General features: G+C 48.2%; 1 protein-coding gene across 1 annotated transcript in view; it reads right to left on the bottom strand.

The window, feature by feature from the left end:
• Positions 1-20,068, bottom strand: part of VPS9D1 (VPS9 domain containing 1) — a 339,137-nt gene that overhangs the window by 126,473 nt on the left and 192,596 nt on the right. Inside the window, exon 11 of the mRNA XM_086945790.1 lies at positions 14,142-14,271. Coding sequence (XP_086801916.1) covers positions 14,142-14,271 — 130 coding nt within the window. The remainder of the gene's footprint in view (positions 1-14,141; positions 14,272-20,068) is intronic.

Below are 20,068 nucleotides of genomic sequence, written 5' to 3'. Positions count from 1 at the left end.
GCGGTTGGGTGCGGTGGTGCTTGGTTGAATTCTTGAAGGTGTATTACTTTAGGACTCTTCCGGTGTGGGTTCCGGGCTCCGTCTTTCGACGCTTGAGATCATTGACCATAGCGTTTCTCTGGGGCACGGGCAGGAGACGAATCGCGCTGGATACCCTCTTGAGACCCAAGGATGAGGGAGGTATGGCGGTGCCCGATTTCGAAGGCTATTATCTGGCGGCTCAGCTGCAGACTTTCGCTCAGGAGGTCGCGAGGGTGTATCGAGGCCCGGAGCATTCTAGAGATGAGGGCACCCCGCGGCATGTGCTGGCATACATCACGCTGCATCAGAAGCTCTTGGTCAGAGATTTGACAGTGGAGGAACAGACGTTCCGACTTTGCTGGAACCGGGCGCGCAAACGAGCAGGTGTCCGCCATATGTATGCTCCGGAAATTCCGCTGGGAATGGTTACAGCCCTGCCTCATGGTGGGGACTGGTCGCGATTACTAGGCTGGGAAGAGGCTGGGGTTCAAATGCTGGGCGACTTGTATGAGGATGGTGCGTTGCTTCCGTTTCAGGAGTTGCAGGAGAGGTTCGACCTCCCGCGAGGAGATTACTTGTTGCATGCAGCGGTAACAGGCGCCATGCAAGATCACTGGGGAGAGGGTTTGCAGGAACCTGCGACATCCATGGCGTGCCAATATACGATGATGGCAGCCGGGACCTTTAAGGCGGTAACCTGCCTGTACTCCAGAATGTTGCGGGAGGCCTTGCAGCCGCTCGCAGCTTTGAAAGCTAAATGGGAGTTGGACCTCCAAATGGAGATCCCTGATACAACTTGGGGTCAGTTGCTGCGAAGGGCGCGGAAAAGCTCAAGGAACGCTAGGTTCCAGCTTATACACTTTTATATTATACATCGGGCATACCTCACGCCGGGGAAAATACGACAATACTTTGGGGTGGAACAGGCGGCCTGTCCCAGGTGTAATACAGTTGGGGCGGATCTGGGTCACATGTTGTGGGACTGCCCTGCCTTGGGGGAATACTGGCAGGAAGTTGGGAGGGCCCTGAATAATACTACAGATAGGGAAATACAGTACACCAAGGAAGTGGGGGTCCTACATTGGTTTCCACACACCTCTAAAAATAAAAATACCAGCCGATTTATAGATTTGGGGCTGATCCTGGCAAAGAGGGAAATAACGAGGAATTGGAAGTCGAAAGTGGGACCCACGTATAAACGGTGGTATGGTGAATGTCTGAGGTGGGCGGCCTGTGAAAGCACTTTGAGGTACCAGATGGCTAGGAGGACTGATGATGAGAAAGCCATGGAGAGGGCAACAGCGTGGGAAATGATGGTGCAGGCACTCCGGGATGATAATGATGAGGAGGAAGGTGAGGAGGAGGACTCGGTAGCAGCTGACCCCACCAACACACCTAGGAACACACCTTAGTGAATGTATAGGACCTCCTTGCACACACCAGACCTTATTTCTGAATGGGATTATCATACAGCGCTGCCACGGGGGGGGAGTTCGGGACTGTAAGAAGTTGGGGGGAGGGTGGTTGTTGGGGGTGGGGGAGGGGCGAAAATTACAAAAGCAGCCCACTTTTTCCTGTGAATGTGACCGCGGACATTGAATTTTGCAGCAGGGAATGGACTCAGCATGACGGCAGCTTAGTCTTCTTTCTGAAGACGTGCCTGGTGTGGTGGGGGGAGTGGATGGTTAATGTGCCTTCCTGCTATGTTTGATGGATATGCCATAATGATACTGTCTGTGCACTTATTTTGGTGTTGCAATAAAAACGATGTTACAAAAAAAAATCAATCAATCAATCAATGAACTTGTAAAGCGCACTACTTGCCCGTGAGGGTCTCAAGGCGCTGAGGGGGAGGGGGTGCCGCTACTGAGCCAGGTCTTGAGGAGCCTTCTGAAGGTGAGCAGGTTTTAGGTCTTGGCTGCGAGGAAGGAGAAGGATCTGCCGCCAGATGTTGTTCGCTGGATGCGCAGGACAGCAGCCAGGGCAAGGCTGGAGGAGCGGAGCTAGGGGGCAGGGGTGTGGAAGTTGAGTCTGTTGTTCAGGTAGGCTGGTCCGGTTTTGTGGAGTGCTTTGTGTGCGTGGGTGAGGAGTTTGAAGGTGATCCTCTTGTCGAAGGGGAGCCAGTGCAGGTGATGTGGCTGCGGCGGGAGATGTTGAGGATCAGTCGGGCAGAGGCGTTTTGGATGCGTTGTAGTCGTTGCAGGAGTTTAATCGGGATTCCTGCGTAGAGTGCGTTGTCGTAGTCCAGCCTGCTGCTGACGAGGGCTTGGGTCACCGTTCTTCTGGTTTCGGGTGGGATCCACTTGTAGATCCTGGGAAGCATGCGGAGGGTGTTGTAGGTGGAGGAGGAGATGGCGTTGACCTGCTTTGACATGGAGAGGGAGGAGTCGAGGATGAATCCTAGGTTGCGTGCGTGGTCTGTGGGTGTAGGAGCTGCTCCCAGCGTGGTCGGCCACCAGGAGTCGTCCCACGCAGAGGGGGTGGGGCCGGAGATGAGTACTTCCGTCTTGTCCGAGTTCAGTTTCAGGTGGCTGTTTCTCATCCATTCGGCGACGGCCTTCATTCCCTCGTGGAGGTTGGTTTTGGCAGTGTGCGGGTCCTTGGTGAGGGAGAGGATGATCTGGGTGTCGTCGGCGTAGGAGATGATGTTCAGGTTGTGCTTGCGGGCCACTTGTGCGAGGGGGGCCATGTAGACATTGAACAAAGTTGGGCTGAGGGATGAGCCCTGGGGTACGCCGCAGATGATGTCGGTGGCTTTGGATTGGAAGGGTGGGAGGCGGACTCGCTGGGTTCTGCCGGAGAAGAAGGATGTGGTCCAGTCCAGGGCCTTCTTCTGGATTCTGGCTTCTTGGAGGCGTGTTCTTAGTGTGTGGTGGCAGACTGTGTCGAAGGTGGCTGATAGGTCCAGGAGGATGAGGGCTGACGTTTCGCTGTTGTCTAGTTTGCGCCTGATGTCGTCTGTGGCAGCGATGAGGGTTGTCTTGGTGCTGTGGTTTCGTCTGAATCCAGACTGGGAAGGGTTGAGGATGTTGTTGTCCTCGAGGCGGCGTGTCATTTGTGTGTTGGCGATTTTCTCGATAACCTTCGCCGGGAATGGGAGCAGGGAGATGGGCCGGAAGTTCTTGAGGTCTTTGGGGTCCGCCTTGGGCTTCTTGAGGAGGGCATTGATTTCGGCGTGTTTCCAGCTTTCCGGGAATGTTGCTGTGTCAAAGGAGCTGTTGATGACCTTACGTAGTTGGGGTTCGATGGCTGCATCAGCTTTGTTGAAGAAGTGGTGTGGGCAGGGATCTGACGGAGACCCTGAGTGGATGGAGTTCATGACTATGCGTGTCTCGTCGTAGTTGACGTGGGACCAGGAGGTCAGCTGGTTGGTGCAGGTGGTGTTCGGGGTGGGGTCTGTAGCGGTCGGAGCGGGTGAGGTGTTGAAGCTGTTGTGGATGTCGGCGATCTTGCGATGGAAGAAGGTGGCCAGTGAGTCGCACAGATCTTGCAAGGGTGGAATATCGTTGGTGTTGGCGCTGGGGTTCGAGAGTTCCTTCACTATTTTAAAAAGCTCTTTGCTGTCGTGTGCTTTGTTGTCCAGGTGGGCTTGGAAGAAAGATCTCTTGGCTGTTCCGATGAGGTGGTGATGTCTACAAATTGCGTCCTTGTGGGCTGAGAGGCTGTCTGGTGTATGGTCGTGGAGCCATTTCTTCTCCAGCTTCCGTCAAGTACGTTTGGTGGTCTGGAGCTCTTCTGTGAACCATGCGGCTTTCTTGCTGGAGTGGTTGGTGGAGGGTTTCTTGAGCAGGCGAGGGTGTTGGCGCAGTCGTCGATCCACTGTTTGAGGTTGCGGGCGGCGGCATCTGTGTTGGTGGGGTCGGTAGGCGGGTTCAGGGCGAGGGTAAGGATCAGCTGGTCTTCAGTGACTTTGCTTCAGCATCGGCAGGGTAGCGGTTGGGTGCGGTGGTGCTTGGTTGAATTCTTGAAGGTGAAGTGGATGCAGCGGTGGTCGGTCCAGTGGAGTTCGGTGGTGTGGTTGAAGGTGATGTGGGTGCTTGAGGCGAAGACGGGGTTGAGTGTGTGGCCGGCGGCGTGAGTGGGTTCGGTGACGAGTTGTTCGAGGCCGAGATTGGCAAGGATGTCGATCAGGGAGGTGGAGTTGGCGTCGTTGTTGTTCTCGAGGTGGAAGTTCAGGTCCCCGAGGAGGATGTAGTCCTAGGAGGCGAGTGCGTGGATGCTGGCGAGGTCGGCGATGGTCTCGCTGAAGGGGGCCCGGGGTCCGGGAGGTCTGTAGACGAGTGTTCCTCTGAGGGTGGTGTTGAGGTCGGTGTGGATCTGGAAGTGGAGGTGTTCAGCGGCGTTGAGGGAGTCGTCTGCGAGAGGGTGGACTTGTGGACGGTGGCTATTCCTCCTCCAATTCCGTTGGTGCAGTCTCTGCGGGCGATCATGTAGCTGTCAGGGATGGCTATGGCGATGTCAGGTACCGAGAAGTCGTTCCACCAGGTCTCGGTCAGTAAGGCAACGTCCGGGTCGGAGGTGTCGAGCAGGTCCCAGAGCTCGACGGAGTGTTTGCGTGCGGAGCGGGTGTTGAGGAGTATGCAGCGAAGGTGGTTGGGTCCGGTTCTTGGAGGTTTGGTGGTCCTGTCGCATGTGAAGTTGCAGGTCTGGCAGGTGAAGGGTCCGTGGGTGCGTTTGGGTGCGGCCTGGAAGAAGCGGTGGTCTTGCCCGGTGTTGAGAGCATGGAGGGTGTTGGCGTCGTATCGACGTCTGGTGTCGTGGCGGGTCCGGGGTCCAGGGGATCTGTCGCTGGGCGCGTTCCAGGCGCGGACAGGCGCAGACGGGGTTGCCTTTGACGTGCCTCTGGCGCGCCTCCAGCGGCCGCCATATAAGGCGGTGAGGGAGGGAGGAGCAACTGGGAGGCGGGAGTGGGGCGGCGAGGGGGCGTGGCCGTAGGGGGCAGCGGCGGGAAAGAGGGGAGCAGGATCTAGAAGGGGGGGTAAGGTTAGAGGGGTAGAGGGGGGAACGCGCTGTGTGGCGGGAATAAAAATAAAAATACGTGCAGGGGCCCAGGAGCGGAATGTGGGGGAAACAACAACAGCCCATAGAACTACAACCCCAAGCAGGCGGCGATCAGCGGCAAAGGGGCGCAGCTGGCGCGAACCCGCGATCGGCTCAGAAGCGGGCTGAGGAGCAGGTGGGCTGAGGAGCAGGTGGAGCTGTTGGGCAGCAGGGGGGTGACCTGACATGCATTGGGTTATTACAGTTACTGCCTGAAATAAGCAGTACAAGATATAAGAATATCAATTACTCCCTTAGTAAGGAAGATATTGCACAAGGAAATTAACATCTGAATGATACAAATACATAAATACACCTAAGCAAACAAACCCATAAAAATGTTCAAGAAGATACCAATGAACACTGCCTACAAGAAAGGCAATGAGATCAATCAAACAGAACGAGGAGACAACAAGAAATTGATACCATTACAAAGTTAAATCAACTGCAGAGAACCAGATTAACAAATCATATAAAAAATAATTTACGTTGTTTGTGACATATTTTGTTAATTTTTTTTCAGTTAATGCCAGAAACGCTGTAACATTCATTAGTTGACAGCTAGATGATCCATGCTACGTTACCTTTCATCCATGAAAAAACTGGATATGTTTTGGCATATGGGGTAATAAAGTTCTTCATAATCTGATACTTCTGTGGCACTAAATTGTGTCTGCAGTGGGGGCAATACTGGGTGAATGAGTGATCCCAGGTGTTTATTAGTGCTGAATATTGAGTTCCCAAGGGGATGTTTTGACTTGTTAGTCTTGTAAGGTGCTCTGCCCCATTGCCCTTCTTTCTTCTATTCAAGAAACATGGACAGCCCTACCAGGATAGTTCCAAGGCTGCACCAACCAAAAAGTTACGCCCCGCAAATGCAGGGATCTAAAAACAGAGTGGCCTCCGTAAAGCCTGGCAAGTCGAAAACTGCATTCAAACATAAGAAACTAGGATAACCTGCATAACAGTATCCACATTTGTCACCTCGCTCAAGAGATCCTTTCCTCAAGATAATACATATTTATACCCCACAACAAAAGAAGGAAGACTTCAGCAAACTTCTAGACACCATTCAAGACACAGTGAATAAACCAGCAGAGTCAAAACTCCTCACACTCATATGTGGTGATTCAAATTGCATGATGGGTAAACTGGAAAAGGCCTCAGAATCAACACTTAGACTTAAAACTGCACTAAGCATGCTATCATAGTAGCACAATTTTGAGAAAAAAGATACAAGAGGAAAATTATTTGGCCAACTAGAAGGCTTGGTCTAGGCCCGCAATTCATATAAAAACAACAACCACCAAATCCCCACTTATATAGGCTGGGGAGTTTCAACAGAATCAACTATGGGGCACATGCATCAAGCATATTTGCCTTTGCTGCGAATCGGCCCGTTTGCGAACACAAAAAATGCTTTTAAGATGCAACAAACCCTATTTTGCAATTTGGTAGCCTGTTACCGAAAAATGGGTTTGTGATTCGCTATTAGGAAGGGCCGTGTTTAGGGAGTCCCTTCCTAATACCGAATCGCATCGGTGTGTAGGAATGTTTTGTGACCGAAATGCCGTCGCAAAACATTTGCATTTTACCACCTACTTTAAGTAGGTGGTAACCCATTCCCAAATGGGAAGGGGTCCCCAAGGGACCCAGTCTACTTTGTGAATGTTTGTTACAGCATTTTTTAAGAGCATGCAGTGGTCCCACGGACCACTACCTACTCTTACAAAATGAAAAGATAACTTTTCATTTAACTTTTTGTAAAGAATCTCATTTTTCTGTAAGGAAAACAGGCCGCTTTACAAAAAAAGATTCCTTTATTTAAAAGCAATCACGGAGATGGTGGTCTGCTGACTTCAGCAGGCCACCATCCCCGTGATTTTTGGGATTCCTAGGGATTTGCAAATTGCGATCTGCCTCATTAATATCAATGAGATAGAGCAATTTGCGAACCCCTAGGAATCGCTATCTGAAACGCTTTGAGTTTCATACATTATAAATTGCCATGATCTAATTGAGATTCTCAGGAATTCGCAATTAGGTATTCGCAATTTAGAATTTTGATGCATGTAGCCCTTAATCCTGCTACCAACACATGGCTGGTACACGTTTAAAAACAGCTGGGTAAATTGGAGACTGGAGAGCGACCACAACTCCTTACATGTGGACATCAAAGGAAGCATTGCAGATTGGGCACCCGATGCTCACTAGTTGGACAGTACATAGGAATTTGATTCTCAAGTCAGGATCCAGTAGCGTCTGAATATGGAGCAAACACTGAATTAATGGAGCAATGAATCCGAAACAGAAATGATTTTATCTTACCTAGTGGACAAACTCACCCTCCATGGAAGTTGGCTGCCAAGCTACGAGAACATCCTCGATAAAAACTCTTGTCACATAATACACAGGTGGAAACAGAGCAAGGCGCAAAAAGAAAACAAGCAATGTCTTCTGGTTCGAAGACGAATATAAGCAAATAAAGGAGGACCTGAAATGTTTGATTTGAACGGGGGTAATCACAAAGGAAAGACGGGCTGCCAGACTGAGCTATAAAACTCTAATAAAAACAGAAGAAATAACGCAGTACAACCGGAATACTCTTGAAAAACTTGCAAGGGAGAAGAACTCAAAAACCTTCTGGAATAAGGCTAGGCGCCCGAACACACACTGGCACAAACAATAGCAGAAACTGGAAAAAGTTCTTCACAATAGTTTTCAATGCAGCAAATTGAGCATGCAAGCAACACAAAACAAACCCATCTAAGAAAATCATACCAAGAAATGCATCCACAAATAAAGACCATGCCACGTTGAGAGATAATGAGGAAACCTTCACTGAAGTCAAAGTGAAAAAGGGTCTCAAAGAACTAACCAGGTCCAAATATGATCCTGCTGAAAGTCTTCAGACACCAACTGGAATGGTGGACACAAAGCCTAGCAGCCATCTTCATAAAACTTTTGGAACGCCCGGTTTGCCCAGTATCCTGGCTAAACATCATTGTTTTAAGATTATAAAAAAGCCCAAAGAACGACCACAAATTCTACAGACCTATTAGTGTGCTCAACACAGAATGCCAACTCAACTCTAAAATAATCTTCCTTACGGGTGAATGGAACAATTCTCCTTATTCTATCCTAATGGAAGGATGGATAACAAAACAAAACATATTTAAGCCAATTGAAGGCAGATTCAGGCTAGGACTCTCAACCGTACAGCAAATCTTCATTTCTAGCACACAACCCACAAACACAGCACACCCAAAACAAAATACCCCTGTATATGGCAACCACACTATACCATAGCCTTCAATCTGGTTTCGAGGGAAGATTATCGCAAATATAGCAAAAAACTGACAAACTTCACCCTGTAATCTGCTGTCTTTTACCTGGTTCAAATGTTGAACACAGGAACAAACTCTAAGGTAAAGGTAAATCAAAAAGGAAAGCAAAGCAGACAATTCTCAAGATCTGGAGGAGTAAAATAAGGCTGCCTCTGTGTCCCGCTCCTGTTTTCACTCTACACAAATATATATAAAGCGGTCCTGCAGCAAACTATATGGCACATCCAAATGTCTGACAATTAACACACAAAAAACTAAGATAATGACGGTCAGAAAAAACGATTGTTAAAAAGTCTTCATCCTTGGGAGATGGAACTCGCGGAGGACAACACATGTATTTACCAAGATGTTAATAACAAGCAATATAAACTGGGAGACCCACATCAAAACAGCAAGTGAAATATCTGATGCCTCTTAGAACAATCCTCGACTTGTCTGGACAAAAATCAGATTCTCCCCTTAAATAAACAAGGTTGTAAGGGCTAAGGTGGAAAACTAAATAGCCTATGAAGTGGGCAGAACTCGGGGGAAGGGATGAAACCCGATCCAAAATAGGATAACATGAAAGAAAATTCATGCTCCAGTTGGGCTTCCCTACCATCGCTCTTGATGAATCAAAAGTGGGAAACAGCCCCTTTGAGGACTGCTGCAGAATATCACCAATAAAGTAAGAGCTAAAACAATGGAAATCCACCAAAATTGATGTATTGACTAAATCTGGAAGATGACATGGAAAACGGAAGTCTTAATACTTAGTCTCTAAACAGAAAGCCGAAAGACAAGCCAGAGAAGCATGCCACTAAAAGGCCAACCATACTAGTAAAAAAGCAAGTTGATAAACTCCAACAAGAAAGAAATCTAAATGTCCTGGACCCTATCTATATAGCAGGTCAAAATACTTTATGTGTCGTCTTGCAACATGCCCAGCACTACCTGGAAAACACTGGACAAAGGAAGCTACTTGCTTTGTCCAGAGGTGGATACCTCCTACTATGAAACCTCCTCTGCGAAAGAAACCTGGTCCAAACGTAAAACTGTGTTTGTTGCCACACAGAAAATCTGCTCGACCTCATTCTAACGTGTCCATTATATGATGACATCCACGTGCAATAGCAAAAGAACATCTGGATCCAAACAATAAAGCAGTATTCAGTAACAATATGGATGGAGTCATTCCTGGCCAAGAGCTGGGTAGGAAGTGACCATGCGTTTAAAAAGTAGATAGTGTAACCTGAGTAAGAAAAAACAGGGCACGTTAGCAAAAACATCTTCCCTTAAGCTCTCTATGACCCCACTGCAAAGACATGGGCATGAGCATGAGACAAAGAACTTGCTTGTGTAAAAGACGCAAACGACAAAGTAAAAATCCACAAAGGTGAATTTCGCGAAAGTACTCATTCAGCAGTACCTCACAAACTCAATGCCACACATTAAGAAACAGCACTAGTGACAAAATAGTTGCCCGAGCCGAGATGCAATCCCGGAAACCAACATATTGAAAGCAGTCATGATGAATCCCCCACAGTCTCAACACTGCCCCATTGTAATTGCACAAGATGGCTCCACACAGATATCTATCAATTCTTTGACACTGGCTGATGGTGTGCAAGACAGAGTAAAACAGGAGAGGGAAGCTCACCTTTCCTGACTAGAGAGATGAGATAGTGAGAGATCTGAATGAGCATGAATGTTTGTGGGTGACAACAAGGATGTAAGAGCAAGAATGACTGTTGTTTCCTAGGCACAGTTCTGTCATAGAACACCATAGCCAGCGGGGCAGCTTTATTGAATACAATAGTCAGCCATTTTACTGTAATGCCATCACACATAGCTTGTAATGAATTAAGGTATATGTGATGATATTCTTGTTCGGTTCTAAACCTCTACATATCATTACAGATAAACAAGCATTTCTAGAAACAAAACTTCATTCTGATTTAAAGTTGGGCGGGCAGCCAGGGAAGTGGAGGTCATAACATCACTCTCTATATTTAGAGACCTCTGCTTGCCTGGCCAAGATCTCTGTGTACCCAAAGGAGTTGCTACCGCAGAGGCTTTTCTGGAGGCATTAAAATGAGCTGAGCGGCGCCATATTTCATGCAGCCGCTCAACAAACTTTGTTTTCCTACAAAAACAAACTCCCAAAGCGGGAGTTGTACAACAAAAGACTAATGACCCTGACGCCCTGTGAGTCTGTTTTCTCCCAGGGTGTGAGGGTCATTTTCCTTTTCACTGTTCGGGACACACTGGTGGTCGTGAACAGAAAAAAAGGACATCAGACCTCTACTCTTGATGGAGTGGACAGTCTGATGTACTTATACCGATGTCCTTGATTCCATCGAGCCATTCCACTGGCGGACCCAGCAGGGGCACCATCGGTGGATACATGATGGTCTGCAAGACTCCGAACAGAGCAGGCAGATTATCAGTTTGGCAGATAGGGTACTCTGCCCTCTTTGTCGCGGAGTACCCTGACTGCCAAACTCTAAATAACTCCCTTTACTCTCACTTTCCAGTTTACAAAGCATTGGATGGAACTAAGAGCAAATTTTGTTTGAAGGAAGGTTTCTGGTGGTATATATGTAGCAAATTTTGTTTATACACATATGCCTTCTTTTAAATAGTGAATGGAGTCCCCTCTTGGGCTGCATCCGCCACCCTGATCGACAACCTCGCCAACCTGGGCCTCAGACAACTCGTAACCGCACCCACCCACGCCGCCGGCCACACGCTGGATCCTGTCTTCTCCACAGGCTCCCACGTCGCCTTCGACCACACCACCGAACTCCACTGGACCGACCACCGCTGCATCCATTGCACTTTCAAGAAAAAAACCACGCAACACCGCACCCAAAAGCTGCCTCGCCGCTGCTGGAGCACAGTCACCGAAGACCAGCTGATCACCTCCCTCACCAAGAACCCACCCACCGACCCCACCAACCCAGACGCCGCAGCCCGAAACCTCAGACAGTGGATCGACGACTGTGCCAACACCCTCGCCCCGCTCAAGAAACCCTCCAACAGCCACGCCAACAAGCGAGCCACCTGGTTCACCAACGAGCTCCAGACCTCTAAACGTGCATGCCGGAAACTGGAGAAGACATGGCTCCACGAACGCACACCGGACAACCAGGCAGCCCACAACGACGCCACCCGCAGACACCACCACCTCATCAGATTAGCCAAGAGATCCTCCTTCAAAGACCGCTTGGATAACAACGTACATGACAGCAAAGAGCTCTTCAGCATCGAAAAGGAACTCTCCAACCCCAGCGCCAACGCCAACGACATCCCGCCCTCACAAGAACTGTGCGACTCACTAGCCATCTTCTTCCACCGCTGGATCGCTGACATCCAGGACAGCTTCAACACCACGACCGTCCGACTACGCCAGACTCCACCTCCCCTGTGAACACCACCAGCGCCAACCGCCTGACCTCCTGGTTCAACGTCAACGATGACGAGACACGCAAGGTCATGAACTCCATCCACTCAGGATCTCCGTCTGACCCGTGCCCACACCACGTATTCAACAAAGCAGACGCAGCCATCGCACCCCAACTACGGAAGGTCATCAACATCTCCTTCAAAACAGCGACATTCCCGGAAAGCTGGAAGCACGCTGAAATCAACGCCCTCCTCAAGAAGCCCAAAGCGGACCCCAAGGACCTCAAGAACTTCCGGCCCATCTCCCTGCTCCCGGCAAAGGTCATCGAGAAAATCATCAACATGCAACTGGCCCGCCACCTCGAAGACAACAACATCTTGGACCCGTCCCAGTCCGGATTCAGACGAAACCACGGCACCGAGACAGCCCTCATCTCTGCCACAGACGACATCAGGCTCCAACTAGACAATGGCGAAACATCAGCCCTCATCCTCCTGGACCTGTCAGCCGCCTTTGACACGGTCTGCCATCGCACTCTAAAGACACGCCACCTAGAAGCCGGAATCCAAGAGAAGGCTCTTGACTGGACCACGTCCTTCCTCTCCGGCAGAACCCAGAGGATCCGCCTCCCACCCTTCCGATCCGAAGCCACCGACATCATCTGCAGCCTCCCCCAGGGCTCATCCCTCAGCCTGACGCTGTCCAACGTGTACATGGCCCCCCTCGAACAAGTGGCCCGCCATCACGACCTCAACATCATCTCCTACGCTGACGACACCCAGCTCATCCTCTCCCTCACCAAGGACCCACACACCGCCAAAACCAACCTCCACGAGGGAATGAAGGCCGTCGCCGATTGGATGAGGAGCAGCCGTCTGAAGCTGAACTCGGACAAGACGGAGGTCCTCATCCTCGGGCCCACCTCCTCAGCCTTGGACGACTCCTGGCAGCCGACCACACTGGGAACAGCACCAACACCCACCGACCATGCACGCAATCTAGTATTCATCCTTGACTCCTCCCTCTCCATGTCTCAGCAGGTCAACGCCGTCTCCTCCTCCTGCTACAACACCCTCTGCATGCTCCGCAGGAACTACAAGTGGATCCCGACCGAAACAAGAAGAACGGTGACATAGGCCCTCGTCAGCAGCAGACTGGACTACGGCAACGCACTCTACGCAGGAATCCCAGCCAAACACCTACGATGACTACAACGCATCCAAAACGCCTCCGCCCAACTGATCGTCAACGTCCCCCGCCGCAGCCACATCACCCCGTACCTGAGAGACCTACACTGGCTCCCCGTCGACAAGAGGATCACCTTCAAGCTCCTCACCCACGCACACAAAGCACTGCACAACGCCGGACCAGCCTACCTGAACAGCAGACTCGGCTTCCACACCCCCACCCACCAGCTCCGCTCTGCCAGCCTCGCCCTCGCTGCTGTCCCTTGCATCCAATGAACGATGTCCGGTGGCAGATCCTTCTCCTACCTCGCCGCCAAGACCTGCAACACCCTCCCTTCACACATACGGCAGACCCAAGACCTACTCACCTTCTGAAGACTCCTCAAGACCTGACTCTTCGAGCAGTAGCAGCACCCCCCCTCCCCTCAGCGCCTTGGGACCCTCACGGGTAAGTAGCACGCTTTACAAGTACTCTGATTGGTTGATTGATTGATTGATTGATTTACTTGTATCTGCAATACAAGTGATAGAGAGTTGAGGGGCTCTTTCTCTTTATCACACCATAAAAGGAGAGAAGAAGTGTTTTGCCGTGGGAATGAGGGGCATGCCCCCTCTATTAGTCCATATTCTCACCTGAACATGTTTTCAAGTAGCAAAAACAGCACCAAAAAAGCGGTACTCTTTCGAGGTGTAGACAGGAGGTTAGGGCAAAATGAGCCTTTTTTGATGGAAAATAAATTGTGTAAGGTGGCAAATGGTATCTCATGTCTGACATCGGTCTTATGCAGAATCAGCCAGTGTGATGTGAAAGGACCACAAACGTAGAGGAGAGGTACAAACAGGATGACCCCCTTTAGCGACCCCTGTACCGAGTATGTACACCAACGTTTTTAATCCGTGTTACAATAATGTAAGACCTGTTGCCCTAGCTTCCAAATCAGAATAGCTTGTTTTGAGTCAACGAACCTGATCCGCTGATGTCCCATACTTACAGATACAGGTGCGAAGAAAAACATTACAGTCAAGAATCTCTATTTCTTATGCTTTCTAGTTAGATACTTGTCTTGAGGGCCTTAATCTATGGCGATCGGCTGGAGATCTGTTGTACTCACTACATTGTGATTTTGTAGACTTTATTCTAAAAGACTTGGATAGTACCTGTAAAGAGCCAGCAGTGCCGGCCAGATGGGCGGGAAAAAGATCTCTTCGATGCACTCCACACACTGGTCTTTGGAAGAAGCATCACTGGGGAAGTCAAAGGACAGCAGGATCAGCGAGAGCAGCCGGTCTGTGGAAAAGAAAGAGCATTGAATTACAGCAAAGAACTTGAAAGGAGATATGTGCTGAAGTGAAGAACAAAGGTATGCTGTGGAGCGGGACTCCAGAGAAAAAACATTATTAACACGTAACAACAATACCAGCGGTATCACCTGCAATAGGTTATGTCACTGAACGCCATGGGTGGTGTTTAATATCAGCAGTATGCCTACCTATCCTGCAAAAGATCAGGGGCAGAAAAATGTATGGTGCCGGAGAGCATTTATGCAAGATGGGACACGTCCATCATAGGTCTAGCGGTAGAGTAACAAGTGAGTCACATTTGGTGTGAATCATTAGTAACAGACCCGCTGATTTTTTTTAACAGTTTTTATTATTTTTCATCAAGTCTCATTGTCTATAGACATATTTGTAGTACTCACTTACATTCAGTGATCTGTGAATTCAATAGTTTACACTTGTCAAAACCATCATGTCTTACTTGTTACGATACATTTGATGAACACTCCCCAACTAGCTCCCCTCCCATCCCCTTACTGCATAGTAACAGACCCGCTGATGACGTAAAACTGGATCCAATATAGGAATTAAATGTTTAGTATTACAATTATGTATGTTGTAAAAGATCATTGATACGGCACTTTGCGGTAGGTAAGATCTACAGCAGCATTTTTAATGTATGTTTGGAGTGAAAAGTCAGGAGTCAGATCATGCCTGTTGTCCAGTGTCAGTAGTACGGCCACATAAGCACAAGAGCAAATGATGAACAAACAGAAGGGACATGTAAGACTTAAAGGTCAGCAGCAGGACCCTATAGAGCAGGGGTCCCCAAACCGGTTTTGGAGGGCCAGATCCTTGCCAGATTTTTAAAACTACTACATGTATCTCAATGGGGATATCCAAAAAATCTGGCATGGATCCGGCCCTCCAGGACCGGTTTGGAGACCCCTGCTATAGAGGTCTGTTGGTCGGCAGTATGACTATGTATAGTATACAACATAAACAGAAGGGATACATATGGCGTGAAAGGTCAATAGTAGGTCCTTGTATGGTTTAAAAGGTCAGCGATGGGGTTGTGTACGATAGAAGAGGACAGAGCTAGGCCCATGTACAGTGTAAAAGGGCAGCAGTAAAACAGTGGGTGGTGCAAAGGGTGAGTAGTAGGTGCATGTGTGTTGTCAAGAGCCAGGAGGCTCCAGGTATGAATAAAAGGCCAGCCCTAGCACCCAATGAGAAACAAAAGGTCAGCACTGTGATAAAGCATGGTGTGAAGAGCCAACAGTAGAGAAGGGCATGAGGCCAAAGGTCAGAAGAGGAGCCTTACTTTTAAAGGATCAGAAGTAGCACTGTTTATTACTTAAAAGATCAACAAGAAAAGACATCTGACCAAAATGACATATAATTTCGGAAAAATATCATTTGGACATGTTATAATGCCTTATTCTGGAAATCTTTCGATAGGGTTTGTTCTACCTACACCTATGTTCAATTGTCTACACAAATTGCACCGACCTTATTAGAAAGCCACTTTGCTTTAAAAGAATATGCAAAATCCTTCAGTTTATAGAACAGACACATTCTGTACCGGTTCCAGTGTATGGATAGGTTTCGGTAAGAGACTCAGAGTTACAGCCAACACCGCCCTCTGGTGGCACTAGAACACCATCTCCCGTGTGCCTTTCAGTCATCAAAAATGCCACCACTGCTGTGAAGTAGGGGGTTCACCACAGTTATAAGTGAGGTGGCATAGCTCTCTTCACCACTACGGACACGGCACGAACCTGGGGTAATACAATAGTAGAACACTACATTTCCGTCGGCAAATCTTCCCATTATGAAGCAGAAACTTGAAGAGATTAAGGGATGTGAATTAATGGATGTGAATTATGGGATGTGAATTATGGGCTTGCAAGCATTTATTTAAGTATGTCACTTCGTCACATTTCAGTATGATGTGATATTGCAACACCGTTCATGATAATGTTCAGTCTAGACTCTAAACAGACAGTAACTATATGCACTGTAAGATGTCACAACAATTGGAATAAGTGACAAGAGCCTCATGTCAGTCCTTCCAGTGCTGATCTCTGCCCTCTCTTCTTTGGGTCCCAGTAAGCCTCTTTCCACGCGGCATAGGGGCTTTCGGAAAGTTTTACCACTTACTAGAGCTCGCTGCTAAAAGGGAAGGGAATATTTGCTGAAAATGCATTTACCAACATGATGAAACTGCTGAAAGCTGCCTGGTTCACCATATCACGGCAGCATGTAAATCCGAGCATCATTTTTTTGTTTGGATAAAACGAATGCAGAAAGTGGGGGTTTATTATTTATAAACCAAAAAAACCAATATCAGTGATGCTCTTGGAGTTTTCTCCTAGATTGGTTGGACACTGCGCCAGATGTATTAAGGCTTTTTGCATTCACAAAGGGTCCGATTCGCAGACTTGAGCGATGTATCATTGCAAAAAGGACTTTTGGTATGTACCAGACACGAACTGTCATTCTGTAACATGTTACCGAATTGCAATTATGGTTTTGCCACTTCGTACCGAATTAGTATTTGGAAGTGGAGTGTTGCTCTGCTGACCCCAGCAGGCCATCATCCATGTGATTGCTGCTTTTGCATTTGTCACCCCGAGTGGGATGGGTATGCTCAGACATGAGTCCCATGCTCTCCACACCACTGGAGTCAAGCTATCCTGGCTGAAGACGGCTGATAGCCAGAAACCGGTCCTAGGAGGCTTGATTCCGGTCCAGGAAAGACATGCCTTGGTAGTTCGGGCTGGACTGTTCCCATGAGGCACAGGGTCAAGGCTGATTTGCATATGGCCATGTCTGAACTGGGGTGGTGTGGAGTGAAAAAAAACGGTGGATTTAGGCCCAGATCTCTGTACTGGGGTGAATGTATGGCATTGTTCTGCATTCTGTCCATCAACTGTGGTTTTTGCGAATCATAGTGGAGCGTAATTTGCGACCTACCTCATTAATATTTATGATTGGGGCCCACTATTTGGTATGTTGCAAACCGACCTATTAATGCATAGGTCAGTTTGCAAAATACCACACTGGTCACAAAATACCGGTTGCAAACTGCAACCAGTATTTTGTGACCCATGCTTAGAACATCTGGCCCATTGATTCTTTATTCCTGCCTAGGACTGCCATGTAGTCTCGGGAAGTAAAGAAAAAATACAATACAGGAAGTCCCACGCCTTTAAACCCCATGTAGCCACTGGTCCTTGGTGGTTAGCCCACCTGACATGTGCTCCTGTTGACAGACCCAGCTGAGGATCTGCCGTCAAACAGAAAGGAGTTTCCACGCATTTTAATGAGGCAGAGTAACAGAGAGGAAAGGGGACATGTTAATGCTCTGTTACTGCCCAGTTCTAAACGAGGCTCATACTTTGGTGCAATATATAAAAGCATTTTTCCAATGTGTGTGTACAATTTAAAAAGAGTGCTTAGCTATATGCCAGTGAATGTCAGCTATATGCATTGATTAATCAAAACCTCTAATCGAAGTGTGGGAAAGGCAAAGACCTGCTTGGCTTGGCTCTGGCTACAATGGAATCTGTAAACTTTTTCCACAAATCCTCTAAAAAATGTAAAGGACACCTTTTTAACATCATTCACATTCGATTTGTGAGTTAAACGCACATTTCTAGCAGATAGAGCATCAATATGGAAAGAAATTACAGTAAAATAGTAGGTGTATCAGTGATTCACATTGACAACTAATGTTTCTTCAGTCGCCTGTCCCGTAATGCATAAATACGAAACACACCCATCGGACAGAACTGGAGAGCACATGCAGCAGCTTAAGAGATTAAAAGACTGAGGGCTTGACTAACTACGCTATCTGTAAGTTTAAACTCAGCTGATACGCAGAAATAGCCTTTTTTTAATGAGTGTAAAGCCACTTTTTTATCACAAAACACAGTTGTACTTTTGTGAAAAGAAGCACACCTCACTCCCTCCACATACCTCACACACCCAACACACTCAATCACACATGCGACCCCTAAAACACCACCCCCCCCTGTCCTGCATACTCCTAAACACTCTCTCCCTTACTAAACAAGCCATGGAAATGGGGGCTCTGCTACGGACCTGCTCTTCTTGACCAATACCTGCCCGACTCCCTTGTATTCCCCAATTTTCGACTCGGCAACCCTTCCCACATACAAGATCGCAAGATCAGGTCAAACAGACCCGGTGGCAGAATCACTAACATCTTCAAAGAATCCATCCAATGCTCCACCACCTAGGAAAGCACCCCCAGCAAAGTGGAACACTTGACCTTCAAACTTTTCATCACTGCCAACTACACGATGAGTGGTATCCTTACCTACTGCCCTTCTGACCATGCTCCAACTTCGGCAGCACCAACACAGACTTCATCGCCCCATGATCCTTAAATCCAGCATCTGCATCCTCCTCAGTGATCTCACCTACCGCTTGGAGAACCACACTGATCCCAACACGACCTACCTCCCAAAAGACCTGTCCAAGACCAGACTCAACTAGTGAGTAAAAGGACCCATAAACGTCGCACCACCCTTACTGGACACCATCTTCACCAGCTTCAGCAACATCACAAAAGACAAGCCTACATCGATCACCTAGTCACTGCAGGAACACCATCCCCACATCTTCACGAGAAAACTGAAAAAAAGATAACAGAAGCATCCTGATCATCAGAACTCCTCCACCACTAGTCACGAAGCAACAACAAGCTCTTCGAATCAATCTCCAACTCCAACTCCTTGTTCACCACTTGTACATATACTCTTGCTCCAGTCAAAGCCAACAAAGCCACGAAAACCAGAATGCAAGCAAGCTGGTAGACAGAAGACATCAGGCTAACCAAATACCACTGCAAGGAACTTGAATGTAGATGCAGACAAAGCCAGAATTAAATGGACAAGAGTGCTGATGAATCCATTCTGCATCGATAGCAGCACCAATAGTGCCAAGGAAATCTTTGCCATAGTTACAAACCTCTCAGGCAACAAGATCTACCAACATAATGATGTAAAAGATGATAAACAATGACTACCCAACCACCCACCCACCTCACTGACAACTGCCTCCTCAACACCACTCAACACGGAGTCAAGCCCAACCACAGTACAATGACAAACCTCATCACTGCCATAAATGACATCCGGATGATCATGGACAGAGATGACACCGCAGCCCTCATCCTACTGGATCTTTCCTCATTCTTTGTCACTGTTCGCACCCCAACCGTATCCAATGACTGCACTAAGCCAACCTCCAAGGTCCCTCACCTCACTGGATTTGCTACTTCCTGACAGGCTCCACCCAGTCATTGGGCCTCGACTCCTTCACCTTGTACACTGGCAACTTCATTTGCAGAGTTCCACAAGGATCCTCACTCAGCCCCACTGTGTTCAAGGCCTACATGACCCCACTCACCAGCTTCATCCATGATCACGGAATAAACATCATATTATATGCTGACAACACCCTGCTTATACTCTTGCTGGCACTACATAAAAACACCTGGATCAATTTCTCTGCCTACATGACCGAAGACACCAGATTGATAAAAAGCAACAGCCTAAAGCTTAACACAGATAAAAAGGAAGTAGTGATCTTTGGTAAAGGCACCTCGCTCTGGGATATCCCTCCCAGCAATCCATACAAAGAACCTCAGACTAGTAATAGACAGCCAACTCACTATAACCGGCCAAGTAAACGCAGTCTCTGTCACCTGCTTACACACACTCAAGATGCGCAAGAAGATCTTTAAATGACTCCCCACTAACCCTCGCCGAACT

This window comes from Lissotriton vulgaris, chromosome 12, assembly GCF_964263255.1.
Source record: "Lissotriton vulgaris chromosome 12, aLisVul1.2, whole genome shotgun sequence".
In the NCBI taxonomy this organism is placed as follows: domain Eukaryota; kingdom Metazoa; phylum Chordata; class Amphibia; order Caudata; family Salamandridae; genus Lissotriton; species Lissotriton vulgaris.
The sequence above is the reverse complement of the archived record's forward strand: the minus strand, read 5'-3'. Positions and strand labels throughout refer to the sequence as shown.